This window comes from Peromyscus californicus, unplaced genomic scaffold (genome assembly GCF_007827085.1).
Source record: "Peromyscus californicus insignis strain IS unplaced genomic scaffold, ASM782708v3 Scaffold_4__1_contigs__length_199733344, whole genome shotgun sequence".
NCBI classification, from domain to species: Eukaryota; Metazoa; Chordata; class Mammalia; order Rodentia; family Cricetidae; genus Peromyscus; species Peromyscus californicus.
Genome location: NW_026294562.1, coordinates 70,331,650 through 70,359,459, shown reverse-complemented (window position 1 = coordinate 70,359,459; position 27,810 = coordinate 70,331,650). Strand labels below are relative to the sequence as shown.

The following is a 27,810-nucleotide window of genomic DNA, read 5'->3' as shown; positions in this document are numbered from 1 at the left end:
TTAAATCACAATTTTTTGAACTGAGTTTTCAGGAATATAAAAGGTCCTAATTAAAGAAATAGGGAACGCATACATGTATGGGTTCGTACAACACCCCCTTCCTTTTCACTGTTAATTGATGGTGGGCAGTTTATTTTGATATTTGAATACTTCTTGACACTCAGGGTTTAAAAAAAAAATCAAAACTTCTAGGAATGGAGTATATAAGGCAAATTGATGATTGGTGCTGGCAGATATAGAGCCCTAACAGTTTTCTTCTGGTTGCTTTTGGTATGTTTCAGACATGTTTTCTGGCTTTCAGAAATGATTGATCACATAGGCTTGCCAACTAGCAATTTGTACTTCCTATGCTGAGAAAAGAAATGTAGCCAGCCAGCCAGCCAGCCTTTTATGGATACAGTACCCTCTTTCTGCTGTTTCTCAAAGCAGGGCCTTGTGCTGGTGATTCTTGATTATACATATGATTATATGATACAATATATGGGTCATTAAATTAGTGAAGACCTCTAGTTAAAAATGGACAGTGACTGGATGTAGTGGTATATGTTTGTAGCCCCAGCACTTAGAAATCTGAGGCAGGAAGATTGCCACAAGTTGGAGGATAGCCTGAGCTACATAATGGACTGTGAAAGGATGTGCTTAGAGTTAGTGTTAGTCTAAAACAAACAAAATTAAAAGCCTTATTAAAATAAGTTGTGTATATTGGGAGCAAAACCCAAGCATTGATAGTTGGGCTTCTTTTAAAAAAAATGATAAAAATCATTTTTCTTATTTTCTGTCCTCATTCCCAGTCTTACTTTGAAGACAGCTACCTTTCATCATCAGCTTATTCTGAAAAACTTTACAGTCTGTATGGAAGTTACAGGGTTACATAGCCTTGCCATGGTTTTTCATTGTCTACTTTGTTAACATTTGGTGCCTGTCTTCTCTTTCACTGGCCTGTTTCTCCTGAAACACTTTAGCCAAAGACATATGACACTTTGCTCCTCAATCTTTTAGCATATATTTCCCAATAACAAGGATGTTTTCCCTACATAAGCACAGGATATAATTACACAGGAAATGGAGTACTGAAGTCCACATTTCATCAGTTCCTCGGAAAGCTTTGCCCCACCCTGTTGAATCAAGGCAGATGACATTGTGTTCAGTTGTTTTGTCTGTTCAGTGTTTCAGTCTAGAGCAGTGCCAGTTTTTTAAAATTATTTTTCATGACATTAACGTTTTTGAAAATTCCAGTTTTGTAGAATGTGTCTCAATTTGGAATTTTAGGTTTTTCTGTGATATAGATTTAGTTAGGTATTGCTTTGAGGAGAGGGAGGAGTACTGCAGAGGTGAAGTTATTTTAGCAGTGCTTCTAATATCTCTGAATAATGCTTGTGTATCATTGTCTTCTCTATATTTTCAGATTTATTTATTTTATGTATATGAGTGTTTTGCCTTCTTAGAGGTTTACACCACATATGTGCAGTGCACAGGGAGGCCAGAAGCGGACACTAGATCCCCTGGAACTGGAGTTATAGGTGATTATTAGCTGCCACGTGGGTGCTGGGACTGAACCCAGGCCTTCTGGAAGAGCAGTCAGTGCTCTTAACCCCTGAGCCATCTCTCCAGTCCCCTCATTGTCTTAAAAACAAAACAAAACACAAAATTAGAATTTAATTGTGGTAAAGTACATATACATTTTACCATTTTTTTTTTTTTTTTTTTTTTAAAGATTTATTTATTTATTATGTATACAGCATGTATGACCAGAAGAGGGAGCCAGATCTCATTAGGTGGCTGTGAGCCACCATGTGGTTGCTGGGAATTGAACTCAGGACCTCTGGAAGAGCAGTCAGTGCTCTTAACCTCTGAGCCATCTCTCCAGCCCCATTTTACCATTTTAATCCAGTTTAATTTTTGGTGCTGGGAATTGAGTCTTGGAATATGCTGGGCATGCAGTCTACTGGGCCACCCCTTGCTCACTCTTAGTGGTATGAGTTTTACATTGCTGTGTAGCCACCCACCTTTTCCACCTTCAGGACTGCTTTCAGCTTACATTACATTAGACTGGGACTCTATTTCCCACCCCAGCAACTGCATTATACAGTCTGTGAATTTAACTACTCTAAGAACTACACATGAATGGGATTGTATGGTGTTTTGGTCTTTTGTAACTGGCCCATTCTAGTTAGCACACTGTCTTCTAAGGTTCATATGTTGTGGCATAAGTCAGTTTCCTTCCTTAATTTTTTAATGACTTTATTTTTGTGTATATGTGTGTGCATGTGCCCATGGGCCATACAGCATGAGGGTAGAGGACAGAGGGCAAGTTTCAGGAGTCACTTTTCTTCTAATATGTGGGTCCCCAGATTGTCAGGCTTGGCCGCAAGCACCCTTAACTTGCTGAGCCGTCTCACCAGCCCCAGAATTTCCTTCCTTTTAAAGACTGGATATTTAAATATTCTATTGTATACATATATCATGTTTTATTTATTTGTTTATCATTTACTGGCATATTTGTTATTTCATCAAATTTAGACGTTTGGCCTAGCATTGTTGTCCATGCTTGTATTCCTAGCGTTTGGAAGTCTAGGCTGAGGCAAATGGATTGCTGTGAGTTAGAGGCCAACATTTCTATACACACACACACACACACACACACACACACACACACACACACACACAGAGAGAGAGAGAGAGAGAGAGAGAGAGAGAGAGAGTATAGTGGTGGGAGAGAGATTAAAATGTTTTCATCTTTTGGACTTGGGGTTGTGGCCCAGTTAGAAGAATGCCTGCCCAGCATCCCTTTTAGTGGGATATCACACAAACCAGGCATAGTGGCTCATGCTTGTAATTTCAAGTCTTGGGAAGTAGAGGTAGGAAGATCAAAAGTTCAAAGTTTCCAGATGTGTAGTGTGTTAGGATGCATGAGACCCTGTCTCAAAAAAAAAAAAAAAAGGTTTCGTCTTTTAAGAACTAAATATAATTGGATTTAAGCAATTATTTTCAGAGCTGGAGAGATGACTTAGTGCTTAAGAGCACTTACTGCATTTGCAGAGGACCTGGGTTTAGTTCCCAACACTCACTCCCATCTGTAACCCCAGTTTCAGGGGATTCAACACCTTCTTCTGGCCTCCTCTGGCACCAGACATGTACATAGGATACACGCATTTAGGCATGTAGGCAAAACACTCATACACATAAAATACAAATGAATAATAAGAACAATTTATTTTCATTTTCTGATTTCTTGTTTTTTGAAAGGTCACTGTTCTGAGACACTTCTAGAATAGAAATGGCTGGCTGAGCTTGTTACCTTTGGTTATAGTGTGAAAAATGAAACTAGGAGACAGTTTGGTCTGCTCAAATTATTTCTGTAGTTGTCTGTGCTTGTGCCTGTGTGAAGGCATGGTTAAAAATATTAAGGGCTTGAAAATATAATTCAGCTTTTCATCTTGGAGAGATGGCTCAGTGGGTAAAAGTGCTTCCTGTGTGAGCGTGAGAACCTGAGTTCAGATCCCAGCACTCATGCAAAAGCTAGGAGTGGCTGCAAACGTGTAACCCATCTTCTGTATAGCAGGACTGTGGGCTTGCTGGCTTACCAGCCTATCTTCAGGTTCAGTGAAGGACCTTGTCTCAAAGCAGTAAGGTGGAGAGTGATTGAGAGGGCACTCAGTGACCTTTTCTTCTGGTTTCTGTAGGCATATGTACATACACACATGCATACTCACAAAAAATACAACTCTTATTTGAGTATTAAAAATTCCTTGCAAATATTTGAGCCCAGGTTTATGATTATAAATTATACAAGGATGTTTTTTTTAAAAATTGGTTACTGAGTGGGATAGTTTTCTTGTTAATGCCCAAAATCAATTAAATAATTTAAGCCTTATGTAGAGGAAACTGCCTAGACAATACAACCAGCCACGTGTGTATCTTTCTACTGACCATCCTTCAGGACATTCTGAACACTACCATTTAAAACTAACTTTTCTCTTTAAGGGTTCCTGAAATTGTGCCTGCTGTCTCCAGGTCCACCCTGACCCCACAGCATAAACCATGCTGTGATGTTACACAGCTACCATAGAACTCCAGGGTAGTGTTGAGCTGGCCCATGTGGGTTCAGGTAAGTCCTGGCTTTTTTTTTTACCATTTGGCATCTTTTTCAAAGTTAGTTACCCTTATGATTTTATATCATAAAGGAAAATAAGGCAAAACTTTGAAAACTGTGCCATATATGGGGGAAAAATAAGTCTATTATCTAAACATCTAATGAGCCAGCTCCAGATGCTAACCAATGGAGTTCCATAGTAGCTGTGAAGTCCCCAGTGAGTTTTTGACCTGTGGCTTCAAAATCTGTTAAGCTCCACTCTGGCCCAGTATATAGGACATCATGATATGAGCTTTCCTGCTGCAGCTGCCTCTTAAAGATTTTATTGGGTAGCTAGTAATATGCTATATGCTTTCATTTACTTAAAGACTACACAATTTAAGAAGTACATTAACATTTTCTTTACCTCTAATTGCCAATAGTTAGCTGATTTTGAATGTCTAATGATACTGTGGGTCAGTGTTAGGTTGCTGGTTGGTTTGGAGTTAGTCTCAGAGTGCTTCCAGTTGTCTTTATTTACCTTTATAATAATACAGAGGAGGAGGGGCAAGATAGAACACACAGTGTAAGTTTGTTAAAGAATACTAAGGTGCTTCAGTTACTTTTGGAGATGATGTGAGTGATCATAGATCCTACCTGCCTCTTCTCTTAGAATGGATCAACTCCCCCACCCCCAGCCTTTGTTCTGTGAAGTAAGGTTTTAACATTTATGTGCTGCCCTTTCCTGCTTTCCTGTGCTTTTTTTTTTTTTTTTCTTTTATCCTTGATGAAGTTACTAAGCATGTAAAGAGCTAGGGGACATCTTTGTGATTGTGATACTTTCCTCCTCCCTAAGCAAAAAAAAATGTGGTGGCTAAAGTTTAATTATATGACACAAGCCAGGTCCTTTTAAATATCAAACCTACAGTGAAAATTGATGTGAAGAAACTCCAAGCTTGATCAGTAACTCTTTTTGAGCACTATGTAGTAAAATTTAACAGAACTTGGACAGTTTCATGATGCTCTCATGAACTTTGATCTGTAATAAACTTAACAGTTATTAAAGCTGTGAGCTTTTACGGCTAATGAATACAATATTCATATTCCCAAAGTATTAGACAGTAAGCGTTATTAAAAAGAGGTGTTTTGTTCCTTTTTGTGTCAGTTGTGTGCTGGGAAGGTTGGAGTCTTATTCTTCTGCCTCCTCCATCTGTCTCCAGTCTTTGTTTTGGGGAACAACAGAATTGTTCCTACTTGAGTTTAACAAAGACTGGGAGGGGAGAATGGAGTATTTTTGATGTTCAAATCAAATGAAAATTCTGACTGGCTCTGTGTATGTGATTCAGCTTTCTGAGGTGTGATACATACAGCATGGAGGTCAGCATTTGAAGTTCTGGATACTTTGAAGACAGGCAGGTGGTAGTGTCAGTTGTAGTCCCAGGTGTGGTTTGCACAGTTCAGTGTGCTAACTGGTCTGATCTTCCCACCCCATGTACCAGTGCTAATTTCAGACATTCTTCAGAAACATTAGTGAGGAAATGAATTCTTAAGGACAGGCAGGTGGTAGTGTCAATTGTAGTCCCAGGTGTGGTTTGCACAGTTCATTGTGCTAGGTGGTCTGATCTTCCCACCCCATGTACCAGTGCTAATTTCAGACATTCTTCAGGAACATTAGTGAGGAAATGAATTCTTAAGGACTTCTAAGACATCAGCTGTACAGAGATTTAGCTAAAGAGTAAAGGCAGTGATGTAGAGCATCTTCCCATCTTCCAAACCAAAGAAAGGAGTCACTTGATATTTACCTTTAGATTGCCTCATATTTGTGCTTTGGGGGAAAAAAGTATTTGAACACACAGAAATTTCCTGCATGCCTGTACATCTGTATACATATGCACAGATCTTCCTCTTTGTCTATTCAGGTCAGTTGATCAAGCTTCTACTTTTAGAACTTGGAGCATTTTATGTGTAATATGTATTTATAAATAGATAATATTTTTAGATTTTTAAGCCAAAAATCTGTAAGGTGCAGAGATGCATTGTTTTTCTTCCCATGATGGGGATGAAACCCAATGCCTTTCAATTGCTGGATGTAGCATGGATCTTAAAGGTACTTATTAATAAAATCAAACCTGAGGCCAGTTATTGGCCTGAATGCTGGAAGATCAGAGAAGCAGAATAAGCCACATCTACCTCACCTTGCCACTTCCTCAGCTGGTCTTGTTTCCTCAGACTGGATGCCTCTGAGTCCAGAATGAATCTCAGCTGAACTGCTGCTAGAAGCCTGAAAGCTTGAATGCATAACCAGCCAAATGCTTCTAGTTTCTGGTCCTCACGCCTTATATATCTTTCTGCCTTCTACCATCACTCCCTGGGATTAAAGGCTGCTTTCTGAGATTAAAGGCGTGAGTCACCATGCTAGGCTGTATCCTTGAACACATGGATTTCTGCCTAGCTCTGCCTCCCAAGTGCTGGGATTAAAGGCGTGTGCTACCACTGCCTATCCTCTATGTTTAATATTGTGGCTGTTCTGTCTCTGACCCCAGATAAGTTTACTAGGGTACACAATATTTCGGGGAACACAATACCACCACAGCTGGATATGTGATCTATCACCGAATTAACTCCAGCCCTAGTTCTGGCTCTGATAGGTCTGAAGGGAAAACAGTTGTATTTGTAAAGAAACACTGTAGCATGGGATGTGGTGGCACACGCCTGTAGTCCCATCACTTGGGAGGTCATTTTTTGGCACATAGTGAGTTCTAGACTTGGGCTGCATTGTGAGGCCCCAGCAAACATAATAAAATAACACCTACAGAAACAAAAGGAGATGGGGGGGGGGTATACCCAGTTCTAAATAATATAAATTACATTAAATTATTTCTCAACTTTTTGTATACTTGAACATAATTAAAAATAGAAAACTCTGTAATGATCGACGATTTTAGTAAGTAGCATTACTTATGTCTGTTCTTGAGCTTTGTGTGTCAGGAAGATGTTATGTTGTCTTATGCTAACTCTACTATAGTTTGGTCCTGGTGACTTCTAGGGTACTTTTCTTCACAAGGATGTTTTGAAGCTTTTATGTTTAAAATGGATTAGAGCTGATTTATAGTTGGACTGTGTGGCAAGCAATGTATTGACCCAAAATACAAGCTAAATTTCTGTAAGAAGCATTCTTAGTTAATAACACAAGGGTTACAGTTGGTTTTGTTTTTATGGTGTTGGGATTGAACCTAGGTCTTCAATATGTGCTAGGCAAAAAAGGTCTACCATGGAGCAAGCTTTACTTCCAGCCCCAATATAGTGTGTTTTTATTTATTTTTTTGAGTTAGAAAATTGCACTGTTGTTACTTAGGCTCTTGGGCTCACAGGATCCTCCTGCCTGAGACACTTAAGAACTGTGACTATACAGCCCACAGCATCATGTCTACTTTCTTGTGAGCCCTCAACCTGAAAAATTTGTATTTAAATGTTGGGGGATGGGTGGAGATTTAGATTTGCAGAAAAGATCCATGACTCTTAGAGTTTGAAAACTTTTAAAGCTGACCTTCATGCCACACAGACATGATTTAAAAGGATTTGGGGAAAGATAGGCATCATATACTTATTGTCTTTTGTGCTTATATTGCTTTAGCAGAGTACTGAGGACACAACATACATCGAGTGAGTGTGGGAATTAAATGGACAATTTTAAGATTGGTTGTCTTTAATAAAGAGAGGACTGTTTAGTTATACCAGGTACAAGGAGTGTCTTTTTCTCAATTCCTAATTCAAAACGGCAATTACAATGCCTTTTAAAAAGTACACTAGGGCTGGAGAGATGGCTCAGCCGTTAAAGGCTAGGCTCACAACCAAAAATATAAAAAGTACACTAAGACTATTTTTAGTTCATCTTAGCATTTTACTCAGAAGATATATATTTTTTTTCTGATATAACTTAGGAAACACTGAAAAACAGTTGGCCTGATAATTTGTTTTACTGTATTTATTGAAAGCTAATGTGCTCCCCCAGGCTGTTTATTATCCATATTATTCAGTAATTACTGTCTTAACATTAATTTGTGTTAAGGTAATAAAATGATTTAATGGGAATGGAAGGTTATGGCTTTGAAAAAAGTGTTATGTTCCTGCTCCTAATTGTTTTGTTTTATTTTAGCATATTTAAAATCATGTATAAGTTTTATTTTAACAGTTATCATTTCCCTTCTTTCTCTCACTATATAGACCAGGCAGACCTTACAGAGATCTGGCTGCCTCTGCCTCTGCCTCTCAAGTGCTGGGATTAAAGATGTACACCACTCACTTTCTTTAGAGACATTGTTTCTCTAACACAGGCTGGCCTGGAATTCACTGTGTAGCCCAGGCTTGTCATGCCCTCCAGCCTTTAACTCCCAAGTGGAGTGCTGCAATTACAGTTGTGAACCGACACATTCAGCTATGTATGAACAATGTGTAACGTGTATCAGGAAGTCTTGACTGTGGGAGATTCTGAATTCAAAATGCTGCCAATTTCTACTTAAAATGAAAATTATTTTAGAGCTACACAGCTCTGTAGAAAGCTCAGTGTTTGTTTTATTCTGCTTTAAAAATAGCCAAACACCAACTGGAAGCACATGTGTATCTCTGGGTTTTGCTGTCAGGATGAATGCAAGACAATGGCTCAGTTCTTCAATGATGTCTAGTTTCTCAAACTGGGTTGTCCTTATTCATTTTTAATTCATTTACTCTATTCTAATAGTTCTTTAAAGCCTGCCGAAGTTTGGAGCGTCATGATGGTAAGTGCCAAACCAGGCAGTTCTAGTTCCGGAAAGAAAATGTGAAATGGTAGGAAAATACTAATTTTTCTTATTTTCTTTAGGACATGTTTTCTTTAGGAAATGATGCCCCAGGATCCAAGAAGTACAAAGGACTGTTTCAAGTGTTTAGTGTGGTTGCTTCACCTTTATGTCTTGAAGAAAAATAGATTTAAGTGCTTTTCTATCTTGGTACTTGTTTCAGGGGTTGTGGAAGGTGATTTAGCAGCCATAGAAGCATACAAGTCATCAGGAGGAGACATTGCACGCCAGCTCACTGCAGATGAAGTACGCTTGCTGAACCGACCTTCTGCTTTTGATGTTGGCTACACTCTGGTACACTTGGCCATACGCTTTCAGAGGCAGGACATGCTAGCAATACTGCTTACAGAGGTAAGTGTGGCATTTTGGTTATTGAACCCAGGGCTTGTGTGTGTTAGGTAAATATGTTACCACTGAACTGTTACCAGCTTTAATGTTCTTTTATATTGAAGAAAGGGGTTCTTTAGTTCTTTGGTTTTTTTTTTTAACTTTTATTTTTTATTGCTGTACTGTGGGTTGAATGTAGGACCTTGTACATACTAGACAAGTGCTTTACCACTGAGCTTTATCCTCAGTCCTAATTTTTTGTTATTAATGTTACAACATTTCCCCAAACTATTCTTACATGTTTTAAACTTTTTTACTTGCTTTTAAAAATTGTTTTAAATTTAAGAGATTTTTAATAGTTTTAAGATTTATTTTTATTTTTAGTGTGTGAGTGTTTTGCCTACTTGTATGTATGGGTGTGCACAATATGAGTGCAGTGACCTTGAAGGCCAAAGATGGTGTCACATCCCCTTGGAACTGGAGTTATAGTTGATTGCAAGATGTCACGTGGGTGCCAGGAAACAAACCTATGTCCTTAGTGTTCTTAACTACAGAGCCATCTCATACTCTAGCCCGTTCAATTGTGTTTTAAATGGTACTCCTTCCCTGGTGTGGTAGATGTTTTTGTTTTGTTTGTTTCTAAGCGGTCTTATTAAATAAAAAAACAAAACAAAACCATGGAGCCAAATATAAGGGTGAAAGACTTAGAGATCAGGGAAATAGGAATAGATACCAGCTAACCTTGTCTCATCACGCTGCAGCTTCCAAGCTTCCAGTATAATTCTTGACTGTATATATTGTATATACTTATTAGATATAGTTTTTCTTATATTAGTTATAAGCTTTTTTTATTTTAGACAAAAAAGGGGAAAGGTGATGATATTGTGTTCCCCAATATATTGTGCACCCTAATAAACTTATCTGGGGTCAGAGAACAGAACAGCCACTAGATAGACATAAAGACCAGAAAATGGTACACACCTTTAATACTAGTCTTCTGGAGTCAGAGATCCATCCGGATCTCTGTGAGTTCAAAGCCACACTGGAAACAGCCAGGCATGGGTGACTCATACCTTTAATCCCAGCAATTGAGATCTCATGTCTTGCTTGGGAAAGACACATGCCTTTAATCCCAGGAAGTTATGGCAGGAAACAGAAAGGTATATTAAGGCGTGAGTACCAGGAACTAGAAGCTGTTAAGCAGCTCAGCTAAGATCCATTCGATGAGGACACAGAGGCTTCCAGTTTGAGGAAACAAGATCAGCTGAGGAATTGGCCAGGTGAGGTTAGCTGTGGCTTGTTCTGTTTCTCTGATCTTTCAGCGTTCACTCCAATACCTGGCTCTTGAGGTTTTTATTTAATAAGACCAATTAAAGATTTGTGCAACATGTTTGTTTAAAAGACAGGGTCTCATTAACTGAGGATGAATGTTGTAGGTAGCCAAGGACTACTACTTGAACTCCTAATCCTTCTGCCCATCTCCCAAGTGCTTAGATTGTAGGCCTGTCTTACCAATTCTCTCTCTCTCTCTCTCTCTCTCTCTCTCTCTCTCTCTCTCTCTCTCTCTCTCTCTCTCTCTCATACTCTCTCTCATACTCTCACTCACACACACACACACACACACACACACACACACACACACTCACATTTACACACACTTTTTGTTTTGTTTTTTGAGACAGAGTTTCTCTGTGTAACAGCTCTGGCTGTCCTAGAACTTGCTTTGTAGACCAGGCCAACCTGGAACTCTGAGAGATACGCCTGCCTCTACCTCCTGAGTGCTGGGATTAAAGGCATGTGCCACCACCGCCCGGTTCTCTTTCCCTTTTGTGACGAGGTACTACTGTGTTGCCTAGGCTGGCCGTGATCCCCTATACATACAACATCTAGCTTTGAAATACATATTCATACAGTTTCCTGAGTTGATGGAGCTACTGATGTACACCACTGCCCTCAGCCATATAGCCTTTTGAAGCAGGACTTTTCTCCATAATATCTGAGTCATTCATTAGGTTTGATTAAAACACACATTCATTCATTCAACTAAGAAATATTTAGTGCCTATGCTATGTGCCAAGCTCTGTGGCTCAGGAGGATAGAATTGTAAGGATGTTGACTCTTCCTTTATTGAGTTTCTAGAGAAGTGGAGAAATGAGTGTGTATTTCTGTATATTGTGAGTAAATGACCATTTGAGTACATAGGAAAGAGCTTGGGAGGTATCTTCCCTTCCTGCTTAGCAAGTCACATTTCATCAAGTTTCCTTGTCCTTCTGCTCCTGCTCTTCCTTTTCTGCCTTGCCTTCTTCCCATCACAGGATAGCAAGTATCCCAGTCTAGCTTGCAACTTGCTATGAAACTGAGGATAACTTTGACTTTCTAACCCTGCCACACCTGGTTTATGTTTTGCATGCAAGGCAAGCAGTCTGCCAAAAGAGCTATACCCCAAATTCCATTTCATCAGATTTCTGGAGAGGGAGTAGAAGTTAGCATGTGAAGTAAGCTTGGTGGAGAATTGAGTTAAATAGACTATGAAGGTATAAGGAATTATATCTCTGGGTATATGATCCCAAAGATATGACATTATTATTCGGTTAAGAAACTTTATTTTTCACTATAAGATAAATAGATTAAAAGTACAGAAAGTCAGATAATTGTGTATTGAATTTTTGTCACTACACATCTTCTTGAGTATATAAATCGATAATTCAGGTTTACCATTATCTGGGAACCATTATGTACAGATATTGTATGGGGATTAAAAATATGCAAGATAGATGAAAACTTGATTTTATTGGCTAGCCATTATGTTTACTTTAGCAAGATTCCAGTGACATTAGGGGAGGAGGTTGGGTAGACTCAGGGAAGGGAAATTTACCATCAGGGAGGGTGGAAAGATAGGGTGTGAATCTTATATAAGAAGGCATGTCTATAGAAAAAGCATAGAACCAAGTTCTTTTGGATTATAGGATATATGTCTGGGACAGATTTTCATTGCGTTTTGTGTCATGGACCTGGTAGATAGGTAGGACTTATGAACTCCTGGAAAAATGGCTTTTTAGTGAAAAAAAAAAATGGAAATCTAGTTATTGAAATACAGCTATCAGAATAGTTAACCAAATTTGTGACTTATAAGATAGTGTATGTCTGTGGTGATGATAGTGTTGGTCAGGTGGTGGTGGCACACGCCTTTAATCCCAGCATTCAGGAGGCAGAGGCAGGTGGATCTCTGTGAGTTCCAGGACAGCTGTGTCTATAAAACAAGTTCCAGGACAGCCAGGGCTGTTACACAGAGAAACCCTGTCTCAAAAAAAAAAAAAAAAAAAAAAGAGAGAGAGAGAGAGAGAGAGAATGTTTGCATGAGTAGCTGATTCTGGCTTAGTATTTACAACCTTCCATCTCTAGAGTGCTGAAAATTAGAGACAATGTGCTATCATGTTCATTGCAAGAAAATGCCTTATAGTTAAGGCCATTGGCCAAGGAAAATGAAAGATTCTTATGTAGTGAACTCCATGGATCTTTCCCAGTACTTGGACTTGAGGTTAAGTACAACTGGGAGGATGGTTTGAGGTTTGAGGATGGTGGTGAAGGGAATGTTTCATGTTTCTCTTGAAATGTATTCAGAGTTCATTCCATGTTGTTATTTTAAAAAGAATTTTGGGTATTCATGTTAGCAGTGTTCTCTGACAAATAGTAATTGGGATAATACCTGATAATTGATTCCTGATTTTCAGTTACTTGAACTTTGAGTTTCTGAGTTCATAGAGCTAGAACGTAGTGAAATTTTTCATAGTTACTGGCAGTCAGTGAAATCTGATAAAATCAAAATAAGGAGTCCTATAGCTGTATTAATTGTGCGGAACTAACATCTCTGGCTCCTTACTTTAACAACGGTAATGCATAGATGACATTGTTAGCAAAACACACTTTCAGTAGCTTACTATAAGACATGCTGCTCCAGGTCCCATTTATGGTAGGAAGGAGGCTTTTAAAAAGTAAGGTGATAGCTAGATAGTTTTTTCTCACCAGATTTCTAACAACAGAGAACAGAGCTGACTGGCTGGCTCACTCAGTGTCCAGGCCACTTACTAACAGATATCCTTTCTGTGATTTAGAGAGTTTCCATAGAAGTTTTTTTTTGGGGGGGGAGGGGAGCTTGAGATGTAGCCCAGGCTGGCCTCTTCTTACTCCTGATCTTCCCACCACAGACTTCCTAGTGATTATGATCACAGTGTGCACCCTCTTTCCCTGTGCCACACATTAAATACAACTGGAATGCTAGTTGGAATCTGTACCATTTGTTGCCATTCTGCATTTAATAACTGTTCTTTGAACAGTTGCCCCAATGATATACATGTCCACTGGCAAAGGAAATAATACCTAGTAGTATATTTAAGATTAAAAAAAAAAAAAGAATTTGGGGGAAATTTTGCTCATTTAAGTGCTGTTGTATTTTGTTTCTGTTCATGATAAATAAGATACAGAAGGAAGTTTCTTTCTGTATTTAAGGTATCTCAACAAGCAGCAAAGTGTATTCCAGCAATGGTGTGTCCTGAACTGACAGAACAAATCCGGAGAGAAATAGCTGCTTCTCTTCACCAGAGAAAGGGAGATTTTGCTTGCTATTTTCTGACTGACCTTGTAACATTTACATTGCCAGCAGGTAACCCCAAAATTTATTATGAAAAGCAATCTCTATTTTCTTAGTTACTTTTTTATGTGGAGGTAAAAATATGTTTTTGTAAGAAAGCAAGTAAGTTGGGATTTTTAATATTTTTATATTTTATGTGTATGAGTGTTTTGTCTACATGTATATCAGTGCCCCACATGTGTCCCAGGTACCCTTGGAGGCCAGAAGATGGCATCAGATTCCTGGAACTGGAGTTAGAGACAATAGTGAGCTGCCATGTGGGTGCTAAGAATCAAGTCTGGGTCCTCTGGAAAAGCAGCCAGTGCTCATAACTGCTGAGCCATCTCACTAGCCCCATAGGTTAGGATCTTAAGATTTGACTGTTCTGTTTATGCTTGAAGTCACTCATGCAAGAACTATTTGTAAACAGATACTTTGGTTAGAAGACAGTAAATGATTTTTGTTGTTGTTGTTGTTGGCCTTAGTTTTCTTTGAAGACAAGTTCTCACTCTGTAGTTCAGGTTATCTAGAACTTTCAAGGATCTCTTGTTTCATCCACATGAGTGCTTCAATTATAGGTATGAAGCCACCATGTTCCATTCCTTTTTTTGAGACAGAATCTCATTGTATAGTCCTGGCTGGGCCTTGAACTTGCTATGTAGATCTGGCTAGCTTTGAACTCACAGAGATTGCCCTCTTGAGTGCTGGGATTAAAGGTATGTGCCACCACACCTGGCATATTAAAAACAAACCTACATATACAATATACATACATACATATATATTGCCCATTCATTTTTTTCCTTTTAGAATATCCTTATTTTAGCCTCCTATTTTTTATTTTCCCTTTATTTTCAAGTCTTTCTGTTTTGAAACTATATACACATTGGCTACTACTAAAAATTGGGATTAGGATATAGGTTTTTAATGGCTTAGGTTATTTGAATTAAAAATAATGGTACCTTTGAGCATGTCACTGGTTTTCATCCATTAATTTCTGCTATTTATGAAGCATTTGTTAATGTTTTTAATTCTCTAATAGTTGAAAGTGTCTGGAGATTGCCTGTGAATTGATATTGAATAAATTGTGAATTGATATTGAATAAATACACCAAAGAACATTTTTTTTAATTATTTTATTTTATTTTATTTTATTTTTGGTTTTTTGAGATAGGGTTTCTCTGTGTACTCTGTAGCCCAGGCTGGCTTCAAACTCACAAAGATCTGCCTGCCTCTGCCTCCGAGTGCTGGGATTAATGGTGTGTTCCTCCACCGCCCGGCTCTTTTTTTTTTAAAGTAAATGTTCTATCTGGTACCCAAGTATTTTCACTTTTGTAGGCAAATGTATTTACATGTGGGAATGGTTAATAATGAATCCTTTTTTTTGTTTGTTTCTTTCTTTCTTTTTTTTTTTTTTTTGAGACAGGGTTCCTCTGTGTTACTGGCTGTCCTAAAACTTGATCTGTAGATCAGGTTGGCCTCCAACTCACAGTTATCTCCTGCCTCTGCCTCCTGAATGCTGGGATTAAGGGTGTGCACCACCACGCCTGACTAATGAAACCTTATAAAATCAGTGAATTTCATTTAAATGTACTGTGTATTAAGCTCATCTCAAGGTGTTAACTTAAAAAATCTTTGTTATATTTATTTATTGTGTGCATGTGTGCTAGTCATGGTTTGTTGTTGAGGTCAGAGTACTGCTTACCTGAGTTGGTTCTCTCCTCCCATCATATGGGTCTTGGGGATTTGAACTCAGGTCATCAGGCTTAGTGGCAAGTGACTTTGCCTGCTGAGCCATCTTGCCAAACCATACATAGGGGTTTTTGTTTAGTTTTGTTTTTGTTTTTTAAAGAATTGAAAATGCCATTTTTAAAAATTAAAATATTAAAAAAACAAAAAATATATATTTTTAGATTTTAAAATTTTAATGTATATGTATGAATGTTTTGCCTGCATGTGTCCATTTGCACCAAGTGTGCCTGGTGCCATCAGAGGTCAGAAGAGGGCATCAGGTTCCCTGGAACTGGAGTTTAGGGATGGTTATAAACCTTCATGTAGGTGCTGGGAATTCAACCTGGGATCCTCCTCAAGAACAACCAGTTCTCTTAACCATTGAGCCACTCTCCCTGCCCCCAGGGGTTTTTAAGGGTAATGCTTTTTACTATACTAGAGCGCTCTATTAAGTAACCTGAATAGAACATAGAATGCTTGAGGAAGGTTACAAAAACATTGTGTGCCAAAGTGCATGGTTCATTAACTTTTATGAGAAAATTCTTAAATTTGAAAATAACAGGTTAAAGTCTGGCGGTGGTGGCACACATCTTTAATCCCAGTACTTGGAAAGCAGAGGTCAGCGGATCTCCTGAGTTCGAGGCCAGTCTAGTCAGCAGAGGAGTTCCAGGACAACCATGGGTACACAGAGAAACCCTGTCTTGAAAAACCAAAAAAAAAAAGCAGGTTTGTGCAGGAGCAGCCCATATGAAGAGAAAGAACAAATAATCTATAAATATTTGTTTACACCTTATTTTTTATATTAACTTTAAGAATTTTAGTAGTGAAACTCAGGAAGTTATATATACATAGTCATGTTACATACAACATTAAACATAGATATCTGACAACTTTAGTAGAAAGGGGTATTTTTATTAGAAGCTGGCATTTAGTTTATTAAGTTATTAACATGAGAACTGCTTTTAAGCCTGATTTTTCTGTGCAGATATTGAAGATTTGCCTCCAACAGTACAAGAAAAATTATTTGATGAGGTGCTTGATAGAGATGTTCAGAAAGGTAAGTGGCTGATGAATGGTGTAATTTACCTTTTATCCAGTCAGTTAACTTTAGTTTTTATTTTATTTCTATTTTTAAAGATTTATTTATTATTTATACAGTGGTCTATTTGCATGTGTACCTGTAAGCCAGAAGAAGGCATCAGAGCTCATTATAGATGGTTGTGAACCACCATGTAGTTGCTGGGAATTGAACTCAGAACCTCTGTAAGAGCAGCCAGTACTCTTAACCTCTGAGGCATCTCTCCAGCCTGTTTCATTTTTTATAATGTAGGAAGTGGTTCACTATGTAGCTGTCTTGCCTTGTTTTAAGTTAAAAATGTAGAGTTTTTAAGAGCAGTGTTATAGTGGTCTCATATGCAAGGCCCTGAATTTGACCCACAACTCCAAAACCAGCAGTACAAAACAAAAAAGACACCCACAGCCTTTAACTGTGACAGAGTGAACAAATACAAATATTAATTAAAGCTTAACAACCTTCATTTTCTACTTACTCTAGAATGAATATATTTCTGTGTTAGCCAAGATTTTAAAGGATTTGGAAGTTGAATAAATTATTCCAGAGCCACAATGTGTTTTACATATTTAGAAAGTTTGCGTTAATAAATTGCATATATTCTTGTATGTAGATGATATTTTCAGTCCACTAAATACTTTATAACTGTGTAGATGTGAAAATGAATGTATTATTTAAATTCCTTAGAGCTAGAGGAAGAATCTCCAATTATAAACTGGTCCTTGGAGTTGGCTACACGTTTGGACAGTCGACTGTATGCACTTTGGAACCGGACTGCCGGAGATTGTTTACTTGACTCAGTACTACAAGCTACCTGGGGCATTTATGACAAAGACTCGGTGCTTCGGAAAGCCCTGCATGACAGCCTGCATGACTGTTCACATTGGTGAGCTGGCACCCTTCCCTGTTTTGATTTTAGAACTGTGCTTGCTGGATCATTTCCTTACAATAGTGGGTTACTTTTCTGCTCAAGTATAATATATATTTTTTTAATGTGTATAGGCATTTTAATTGAATCTGTATCTATACCATGTATGTGATTGGTACCCAAGGAAGCCAGACTATTGGATCCCTTGGACCTGAAGTTACAGTTTGAGCTGTCATGTAGGTGCAGGAATTGAACCCAGGTCCTCTGAAAGAGCAGCAAATAACTTTTAACTATGGAGCCATCTCAACCAGGCAGTGGCAGCACTCACCTTTAATCCTAGCGCTTGTGAGGCAGAGGCAGGTGGAGCTCTGTGAGTTCCAGGATTACATAGAAAGCCCTGTCTCGGAAAACAACAACAAAAAAAGCCAACCAACCAAAAATCTATTGAACCATCTCTCTAGCCTGTCTTACATAAAAAATTTTAAAAGCTTTATTTTTAACTCGAGGGGGTCGGGGAGAGAATATGTGTCTGCCTATACTGTGGCGATGTGATTGGTTTGGTTTTTGTGATGGCAGTTTTTGTTTTTTCCCCCCCTTTTATAGGTCTGCCTTGTAAGTTTAATGTGATTGCCCCGTAAGGTGGGTATATTATTCTCTGGTGCTGATGAAATTTAGCTTCTTAGCTGGAAAGCCAAATCTGGACTGTGGTAAATCTACCACCTTGCAAAATTTGCTTTGAAAAGCAGCCTGGAACAGGGCATAGTGGTGCACCTGTAACCCTAACACCTTAGATGGAAGTGGCAGGAAGACTGAGTTCAAGGCCACCTTTTGGCTGTGTATGAAGACCCTGTCTCAAAAGTTTTCCCCACACAAAACTAAACACATCACCCAAGGCAGCTTGGGAATTGTCCTTTGGTAGTAATTGACTGAACTTGTAAGGCTGAAAATGAATTGTGAATTTTAGTAGTTGATTCACTCCTTTTCCGAATTGTGAAGCTTTTATTTTTCACTCTTTAATTTTTAAAAGACATTTGTGGCTACTAATAGTAGCCAGTTTCTTAAAGCTGATAGTAAGAGATCTCCTGATATTTATATTTGAATTGGACTGAAGTCATTTTAGGTTCTGTTAGTCTAGTGCAAGGGTGGGGAAGGGGTAGCAAGAGAGCACATAAATGAGCTAAGTAGGGCCATTTCATTAGAGTATGACAGCAGGAGAACTCTTCTTAAGTAGTCTTGATTCTAATGTATGCTTCATGGTAAGACCTGGAGCTATTGTGCGGACAGGACTCCTGATAGAAAGTATGCCTTGATGCCGGGAGTGGTGGCACATGCCTTTGATCCCAGCACTTAGGAGGCAGAGGCAGGGGGATCTCTGTGAATTCAAGACCAGCCTGAACTACAGAGTGAGTTCCAGGACAGCCAGGGCTACACTGAGAAACCCTGTCTTGAAATCACCACCACCCTTTCCACCCTGCCCCCTGCAAAAAAAGAAAAAAGTATGCCTTGATGCCATCTTCTGGAATCTCTGCCATCAGATACCTTTGCTTGGTGTTTTAGAGTTCATCTGGAAAGCACAGATCATAGAGATCTCCTTCCGCTATCTTGGAAATAGCTTCAGGATAAAGATTATGATGGACTGTTCTTGATTTAGGGTTCAGTGACTAGTTTGCTCATTAAACTCAACACATGACTATTAATTCCCTGGCAGAATGAGATTGGAGGACAAACTTGGGTCCTAGTCTAGATTAGGAGAGGAAGGGCCAACATATCACTTGTATGGCTCCTTTTTTAAAGCTGCTCTTTACTGAATTGCTAATCTACATAGTCTAAGTCAACAGGGAGTTGTCTTCAGCCCTGTAAAATCCCTAGTGAGAGCTGAGAAAGCAATGTTCTGTTATGTGAACTTGTATCACTTTTGGTTAGACTGTTTCTGTGTCTTTATGTGTTTGTAGCCATGTAGTTCTGTTAGACACCTGTGATCTGATCGGGCTGATGTTCTCAAGACTGAATAGACAATATTGTCCTTGATTTTGTTTTCCTTTCCTTTCCTGTTACTTTGATCAGATAACCTGGTGTTGTGTGATGGACTTTTCCTGGGGAGACAATACCCAAGTCTACTCACCCCAGAAAAGGAGCCCACAACAGACCAAAGTAAAGTCCAGCCTGATGAACCAATGAGTTTTATTGGGGAGTGGGTTACTTATAGGAATATAGGTAAGGGATTACTTATAGGACCAGAAATGACTAAAGCCCAGCCCAGCATGAATGGCAACTCATGAAAACTAAACTCTGCACAGTCTACAGTCAACTCAACAGGTTTTTCCAGGTGACTCAGTTGGTCTGAGCCTCTTACAGCAGTTTGCCTGGTCTCTGCTTCTTACTGACAACTGGGCTTGTCTGAGTCTTAGCAACCTTTACTGTTTATATACTCTTGGGAGAGAGGGCCTAATGAATCTAGTCAGTTTTGGGGACTTTCTGAAGCTATTTTGAGTTAACTGCCCGTCTTAACAGCTTTCCCATTGTATTTCACCTTTCCTTAGAGTATCCTGTTGTTTCACCTCCCTATAAACATCTGCTTGTAAATTTCCTTCCAAGATGAAAGATTGCTCATCACAGAGGAAAGTGCTGCACAATACCTGGACAAAAGCAATTTATAGAGTTTATTTGGCTCACAATTCCAGATTAAAGTCCATTACTATAGGAAAGTCAGGGTGGCAGGAACTTGAAGCAACTGGTTACATCATTCATAGTCACAAGCAGAGAGCAGTGAATCAGTGCACGCATACTAGTGCTCAGCTCTTTCTGCACTCTGTACAATCCCAGGGAATGGTCTTCCCAATCCAGCTAACACAATCAATATAATTCCATATAGGCCAGTCTGGAAGAGCCCTCATTGAGTGAGACTCCCTTCCCAGGTAATTCTAGATTGTGTCTAATTGGCAATTGAAACTATTACTTCATTGAAATGTCTGTCCGGTTTCGTATAGATCTTTTAGAGTCATTACCGTTTATTTGGTAGTCATTTTGAGTTAGTTATATGTTCTTCAGTGTAGACTGCTACAAATGTTTTGGAAGTATAGATGCATATATGCCTATGCCCTCTCTGGATACATATAGTTAATACTGGGCTGCCATGATTATTATAGTCAAAATACTAAAAAGCAACACTAAAATGTCTAGAAATTCCAAGGCTGAATTTGTAAAATATTTTCTAAAACAGTAGCTTTATTGAAGTACTGTTTGCCCTCAAAAATGTTAAAGCATATTGTTCACTGCTTATTATTTAATTTATAGGAGTAACACCCACCACTGCAACAGAGTCATAGAGCATTTATCACCTCAAAAGAGAACTCATGTCTCTTTTTTTAGTACCTTCTGCTTCTCAAGCCCCAGCTGCAGGGAATTAATTTTTAATCTACTTTCTGTACCTGTACATTTTTTTTCTGGATATTTCATATAAATGGAATCTCAAAATATGTGGTCTATGACTGAAGCATACTCAATAGTATAGCCAAATATTTTTATTCACTTGTTTAACAATGGAAGGAGAGTAGATTGTTTTCAGTTTGGCTGGCTCTTACACATAGTTCAACTGTGACATGTATAAGCCTCTGTGGAGCAAAGTACTTTTGTTTCCTTGTGTAGGTACCCAGGAATGAAATTGTTGGGTCATATAGTAAATCTGTATTTAATATTTAAGAAATGGCCAAACTCTGTCTCACAGTATCTGGACCCTTTTAAATTTCTATCAACGTATGTATTATATGAAGAGTCCACATTTTTCACATCCTCACCAATACTTGTTATTGTTCTGGTTGCAGTCATTCTTGTGCATGTGAAGTACTATCTTCACTGTTACTTGATTTGTATTGCTCTCGTGGTTGATGGTACTGAATGTTTTTTTCATGTACTTATTGTTCATAAATCATCTTTGGTGAATATCGCTCTAATTTCCCTGCTTTTTCTAATGCCTTGATTTTTGGTGCTCAGATCAGGGCTTCAGGCATGCTAAGCAAGCATCTATTACTAAGCTAGACCCCAGCATTCTTTCTATGCTCAGGTTTCGAGAGTTGGGTTTTCTGTTGTAGATACACTTTATGTATCAGGTCCTTCTTTAGGTAGGTGATTGGTGAATGTTTTCTTCTACCTGTGGCTTTTATTTTATTTTATTTTTATTTCCTTGAGGGACAAAAGTCATTTTTTTAATGTAACTTTATTTTATCATTTTGTGTGTATGAGTGTTTTGCCTGTGTGTATGTCTGTATATCACAAGTGCTCTTGGAGGCCAGAAGAGGGTGTCAGATCTCTGGGACTGGAATTACAGATGGTTATGATGGCGTGCTGAGGATTGCACCTGGATCCTCTGAGTGGCCAGTGTTCTTAATCATTCAGCCCATTCTAGCCCTGAGGTTTTAATAAGTCTCATTTGTCAGTAATTTTTTTTCCCCCCAGACAAGGTTTCTCTGTGTATCCCTGGTTATCCTGGAACTCACTGTGTAGACCAGGCTGGCCTCAAACTCACAGAGATCCACCTGCCTCTGCCTCCGGAGTGCTGGGATTAAAGGCGTGCACCACCACTGCCTGGCCTGTCAGTACTTTTAAAATTATACATCCTCTTGTAGTCACGGCTAACATCTTTTGTAGCTGAAGGTCTGTGCTGGCTAGTGTTTTGTCAACTTGATACAAGCTAGAGTCATGTGAGATGAGGGAATTTCAGTTGAGAGAATGCCCCTGCCAGATTGGCCTGCGGGCAAGCCTATGAGGCATTTTCTTGATTAATGATTGATATGAGTGGGCCGAGCTCACTAGAGGCAATGCACCCTCTGGGCAGGTGGTCTTGGGTGGTATGAGAAAGCAGCCTGAGCACACCAGTAGGCCTTGATGCTCATTGTCTTCTGCTTAGGTTCCTGACTTGAGTTTCCATCCAGAAGCCCCCCTCCCCCAATAAAGTATGACTGAGAGTTAAAAGATGAAGGAAAACCTTTCCTTCCCAAGTTGCCTATGGCCATGGTGTTTTAACACAGCAATAGAAACCCAAAACCCAAACTAAGACAAGGTCACAAAGTTTGGTCCTCTGTTTTTGTCTTTGGAATTTAGTTTCAATTTTTGGCATTTAGGTATTTGATCCATTTATTATGACCTAACTTAATTCTGTAGAAATATAATTGTACAGTTTGCCGAAAAGATTGTTGTTCTCTATTCTGTTGTCTGGACATTTTTATTGAAAATTAACTGACTATAAAAGATTGTTTTCTGGACTCTTGTTTTTACCTGTCAGAAGTCTGAATCCTTGAAGGAGTCCTATAGATTTATTTTTATTTTTATTTTTTTGGTATAAGCTTTAGGATCTGTGTAACAATTTTACAAAAAGCCAGCTAGGATTTTGTTTGTAATTGCATAGAATGTGTATATTAATAGCAAGAATATTGTCAGGTTGGATACTATTGAATCTTAGAATCCATAGATAGGTACTTGATTTTTCAGATATTGATCTAAATTTGTATGGTGCAGCTTGGTTATACATTAGCTTTAGGTTGTCCTTATGGGCCCACTAGCTTCAGGGATTGAGAATTTTGTCTTGATGTTTGTGTATGATTATTTGAGTCTGTGTAGTTTACAGAATCTCTTAGTAGTTTCCTTGAGTTTTGATTGCAACCATTGCTTAACTTCTGGCTAATTTAGACCTGTCTCGTTCATAAAATAACTTGAAGTACTAGTCAAGAAATTTATGGGCCAGTGAGATGGATGGCTTCGCAAGTAGAAGAACTTGTTTGCAAGCCTGATGACCTTGAGATCCATGGTGGAAGGAGAGAACTGACTCCTGAAAGTTGTTTTCTGACTTTATATACGATGGTTCATACTACACACACACACACACACACACACACAAATAAATTTTAAAATTCTAACTATAAGTCTTCAGTTTGAAAAAAACTTGATGTTTTTCTTAAGGTTTTCAAAACTGTATGTATATTCATTGCCCTTCAAACATTCAAGTGGAGTTCTGTGAACACTAAGCAGTTGTGAAAGAAGTGCTTAGATTTTCTTTTAAAAACATGGTACCATTTTAGAAAGCTCTTCTGAATATGAAAAATGCTTAAAATTTATTTAGATTTATTTTTATTTAATGTATGAATGTTTTTCTTACATGTATGTCTGCACCACATGTGTACCTGGTGCCTACAGAGGTCAGAAGAGGTCATGGGATCCCCTGGAACTGGTGTTACAGACAGTTGTGAGCTGCTGTGTGGGTTCTAGGAATTGAACTTGGGTCTTCTGCAAGACAAGTGCTCTTAACCACTGAGACATCTCTCCAGCCCTGAAAATACTTTTTATAATCAATTAAGAATTAAATCTTTGAACTGTTACGTTTTTAGAAACTGAAATTTATAAGTTTAGTTTTTACAGAACCCTTTATTAAACTAAAGATATGCTTAACTTTTTGCTGCTGCAGCTTTTCTTGTCTTTTGTTTTTTCCCCCTGGAATCTAAATGCATTAGATGAAAATGTGGTCTTTCAAATTTAAATATCTGTCTTCACATAAGAGGTCTTTTTTTTTTGTAGATTACATGACAATTTTAGTGAAATTTGTGTTTGCCTAATTTATTATATGAAAGCATTTTAAGGGTGTTAAATACAAAGAAAGAATTGTTTTTCTAGCTACAGTAACCTTTTTTTGGGTTAGTATGTAATCATGAGATTTTATTGACATAAAGGAATCTCAGGTGGTGATATTTATTTTTAAAGATTTATTTATTATGTATACAGTGTTCTGCCTGCATGTATGCCTGTAGGCCAAAAGAGTGCACCAGATCTCATTATAGATGGTTGTGAGCCACCATGTGGTTGCTGGGAATTAAACTCTGGACCTCTGGAAGAGCAGCCAGTGCTCTTAACCTCAGAGCCTAGTTGTATTTTTTTTTTTTTAATGAGGTCTTACATAGGTTAATAAAAACCTCTCTACATAGCTAATGATGATTCTTGAGTCTGTGTCTGCCCCACAAATGTTAAGATTACAGGCATATGCCACTAAGACTCATGCGATCTTGATATTTTTAAGAACATGATGGGATGTTTCAAGGCATTGTGTTTACACATAGTGATACATCACTGGAGAAATGTGGTATCTTTGTGTTTAATACCTCAAATGACATTTTGACCACCTTTGTTTTAGAGACAGACTCACTGCGTAGCTCAGGCTGGCTGTAGTAAATTCTGTAGTGTTCAGATTATAGGTGTCCAGCACCATGGTTGGCTTTTCAGTGATTTATTAAAACAATAGATATGCCAGGTGTGGTGGCAGCGCACGCCTTTAATCCCAGCACTTGGGAGGCAGAGGCAGGCGGATCTCTGTGAGTTTGAGGCCAGCCTGGTCTACAAAGCGAGTTCCAGGAAAGGCGCAAAGCTACACAGAGAAACCTTGTCTCAAAAAACCAATAAAAAAAAAAAGATACTATTAATAACAATAAAATTGTTTTCATCACTTGTTTATAGAGTTAATTAGATATAGGTTATATTTTCTTTTAAAAACATGTTATTGTTTTAGAAGTTCTTTTGAATATGAAAAATGCTTAAAATTTATTTACTTTTATTTAATGTATGAGTGTTTTTCTTTCATGTATGTCCGCACCACATGTGTACCTGGTGCAGAAATAGGTGGTGAATTTGATTCTTGTTGGAGATATGCTAAAAGATGTGTGTTTCCAGAATGTAGTTAATTTCTTGACAGGAATTGCCAAAACAACAAAACAAAACCAAAAACTACAATAAATGTTTGGAAGTAGTGTACTACTGGTTCAAAGCTTATTTATCATGATTTCGTTTGTAATTTACTTGCTAGGTTTTACACACGCTGGAAAGACTGGGAATCGTGGTATTCCCAAAGCTTCGGTTTACATTTTTCACTGAGGGAGGAACAATGGCAAGAAGACTGGGCATTTATACTCTCTCTGGCTAGTCAGGTAAGGTTGCACCAAGCTTTGACTTTAAGCTCTCCTGTCTGTTTGATCAGGCCATGCTGACTGACAGCACTGTGGTACAAAGGAAAGAGGCTTTCCTTGCTGGCAGTCAGCTTGGGTTCTAGGTTCAGCTTGGGTTCTAGGTACTGACTACTGCTTGTTAGATCATCATCACTGCAGAACTCTGCTGCTTAATTAAGGGTAACAGCCTTCAAGACCACAAGATCCAGTGTGGACTTTTAAGCATGGTATAGTCCAGACTGCTGTTTCTTCCTTAAAACCAGAGGTGGTATGCCCGCTTGACTTACCTCCACAGTTGCTCCAGTTGTTGAGTTCAAGCTCACAATAGGAATTCAAGGATGGAACTGAACTGTCAGGCTCGGAGGGAGAATTTACATTCTTTCTTTTGTTCCCTCGTGACTGCATTCACATTCATGTGTTAAGGTTAAGGGAAAAGTGCAGTCTGGCTTACTCTGAACAAATAACCATTTGTTCAGCCAGGTTCATCTGAACCTTGTGAAGGGAAGTTCCTTCTGTTCGGGCAATTTGTGCAGGGACCACAGTGGATAATGCATGAACTAATGCACCACCTCAGGGCCATGTGTTGTCACAGTGGCTAGAGTTGGAGAATGGACCTCATTTGGTGATAGTGCTATTTCCATTTGTGCACAGTAAAACAGTAAAGCTGTTTTCAGGAGAACTTCATTGTAGGTAGGACTTTCTCAGTAAACTTAAATGGTATCATTTTATAAAGTGTCCCTTGCTATCTGAACCCTTTTTTTCTGAGATTGGAGAGTAAATGCTAAGATTGGATAGCAAGGGATACCTTGAAATAATTGTCTACATCTTTTCTGTTTGTGAGTTTGAATGTGAATACTTATGCATAGACACCGAAGATTTCTGTTCTAATTCTGTTGGACTGTGCCATATATATGGGGAGTGGACTTCTTTGACAAGGCTTTCTTCTTGGAAATGGATTGAGATAGTACTGTTTTTTACACAGCGGTTTTCCAGGACTGGTAATAAATGTTTTTAAGAACAATTGCCTTTTCTTTTTGTGTGTGTACAGCCTGGAGCAAGTTTGGAACAGACACACATTTTTGTACTCGCGCATATTCTTAGACGACCAATTATAGTATATGGAGTAAAATATTATAAGAGTTTCCGGGGAGAAACTTTAGGATATACTCGGTTTCAAGGTAAGCCATTCCTCAAGAGCACTCTAGTAGTTTTGTTTACATATAGTTGTAGGTCAAAGCCCTCACTATGGGGAAAGGGTCAGAGCAGCTTCTGGGGTTTAGGTGGTAAAACAGTGGGAGTGGGTGGGAGTAGGAATTGGGGAGTAGGTAGGCACTTGCTCCTTGTGCTCTTGTGCTTTTTTCTAGGAGTTTATCTGCCTTTGTTATGGGAACAGAGTTTTTGTTGGAAAAGTCCAATTGCTCTGGGCTATACAAGGGGCCACTTCTCTGCTTTGGTTGCCATGGAGAATGATGGGTATGGCAACCGAGGTGCTGGTGCTAATCTGAACACTGATGATGATGTCACCATCACATTTTTGCCTCTGGTTGACAGTGAAAGGAAGCTCCTCCACGTGCACTTCCTTTCTGCTCAGGAGGTAAGTAGCATGTTGTCCTTTGTTATTGGAGGAACCAGACTCCTGTGCCTTTCAGAAGTGGTGGCATCTTTAGTGCCTTACACTTGTGAATGGTGATAGGAACTGCTTTTTCTGTAAACACCAGTTAGAGGCTAAAACAGGCCTTTTCAAAATTGGAAAGGCAGGCTGACTTGTGGCTTAGATTGTAGAAGAGGGGTGCTGTGGCATTGGTCTTGACAGATTTGATTTTTTTGGAGACAGGGTTTCTCTGTGTATCCCTGACTTGTCCTGGAACTCTTGCAGACCAGGCTGGCCTTGAACTTCAGAGATCTGCCTACCTCTGTCTCCCAAGTGCTGGGATTAAAGCACATGCCCAATAGAGTTTTCTTTTCAAGGGTGCTGTAAGGGGACTGGGTTGAGATGGCATGGGCAAGGAGCTGAGGGGAGACATGACCCTTAAGTCTTTATAGGACTTTGTCCTCTGAGTGAGCTAGAGAGTCCAGAGAGACACTGGCTTTTTGGTTGAGACCAGAAACATGGGAGTCCATGGGAAAGGCAGCAGTGTAAATCAGGCAGTGAAGTGGTGAAAATATATATGAAATACCCAGAAAGCCTACATTCTAGAAAATTACTGGCTGTTTATTTTAATAATGACCACAAAACACTTAGAAGTACAATATCAAGGAAAAGAATTCATAGACCATAACTTGTACAATTCTAACCCAA

The 27,810-nt window shown here is 38.8% G+C and overlaps 1 protein-coding gene across 4 annotated transcripts in view; it reads left to right on the top strand.

Annotated features, from left to right (window-relative positions):
- Window positions 1–27,810, top strand: part of Zranb1 (zinc finger RANBP2-type containing 1) — a 61,616-nt gene that overhangs the window by 31,051 nt on the left and 2,755 nt on the right. For 3 of the 4 annotated variants that reach the window (XM_052713745.1, XM_052713744.1, XM_052713743.1), the window contains 7 exons: window positions 9,071–9,258; window positions 13,741–13,894; window positions 16,578–16,649; window positions 17,352–17,550; window positions 25,373–25,493; window positions 26,560–26,689; window positions 26,876–27,105. In XM_052713745.1, coding sequence (XP_052569705.1) covers window positions 9,235–9,258; window positions 13,741–13,894; window positions 16,578–16,649; window positions 17,352–17,550; window positions 25,373–25,493; window positions 26,560–26,689; window positions 26,876–27,105 — 930 coding nt within the window. In that variant the 5' untranslated portion in view covers window positions 9,071–9,234. Of the gene's footprint in view, window positions 1–3,990; window positions 4,109–9,070; window positions 9,259–13,740; window positions 13,895–16,577; window positions 16,650–17,351; window positions 17,551–25,372; window positions 25,494–26,559; window positions 26,690–26,875; window positions 27,106–27,810 lie in introns of those variants that run through there. The other variant, XM_052713747.1, reaches the window with a different exon arrangement.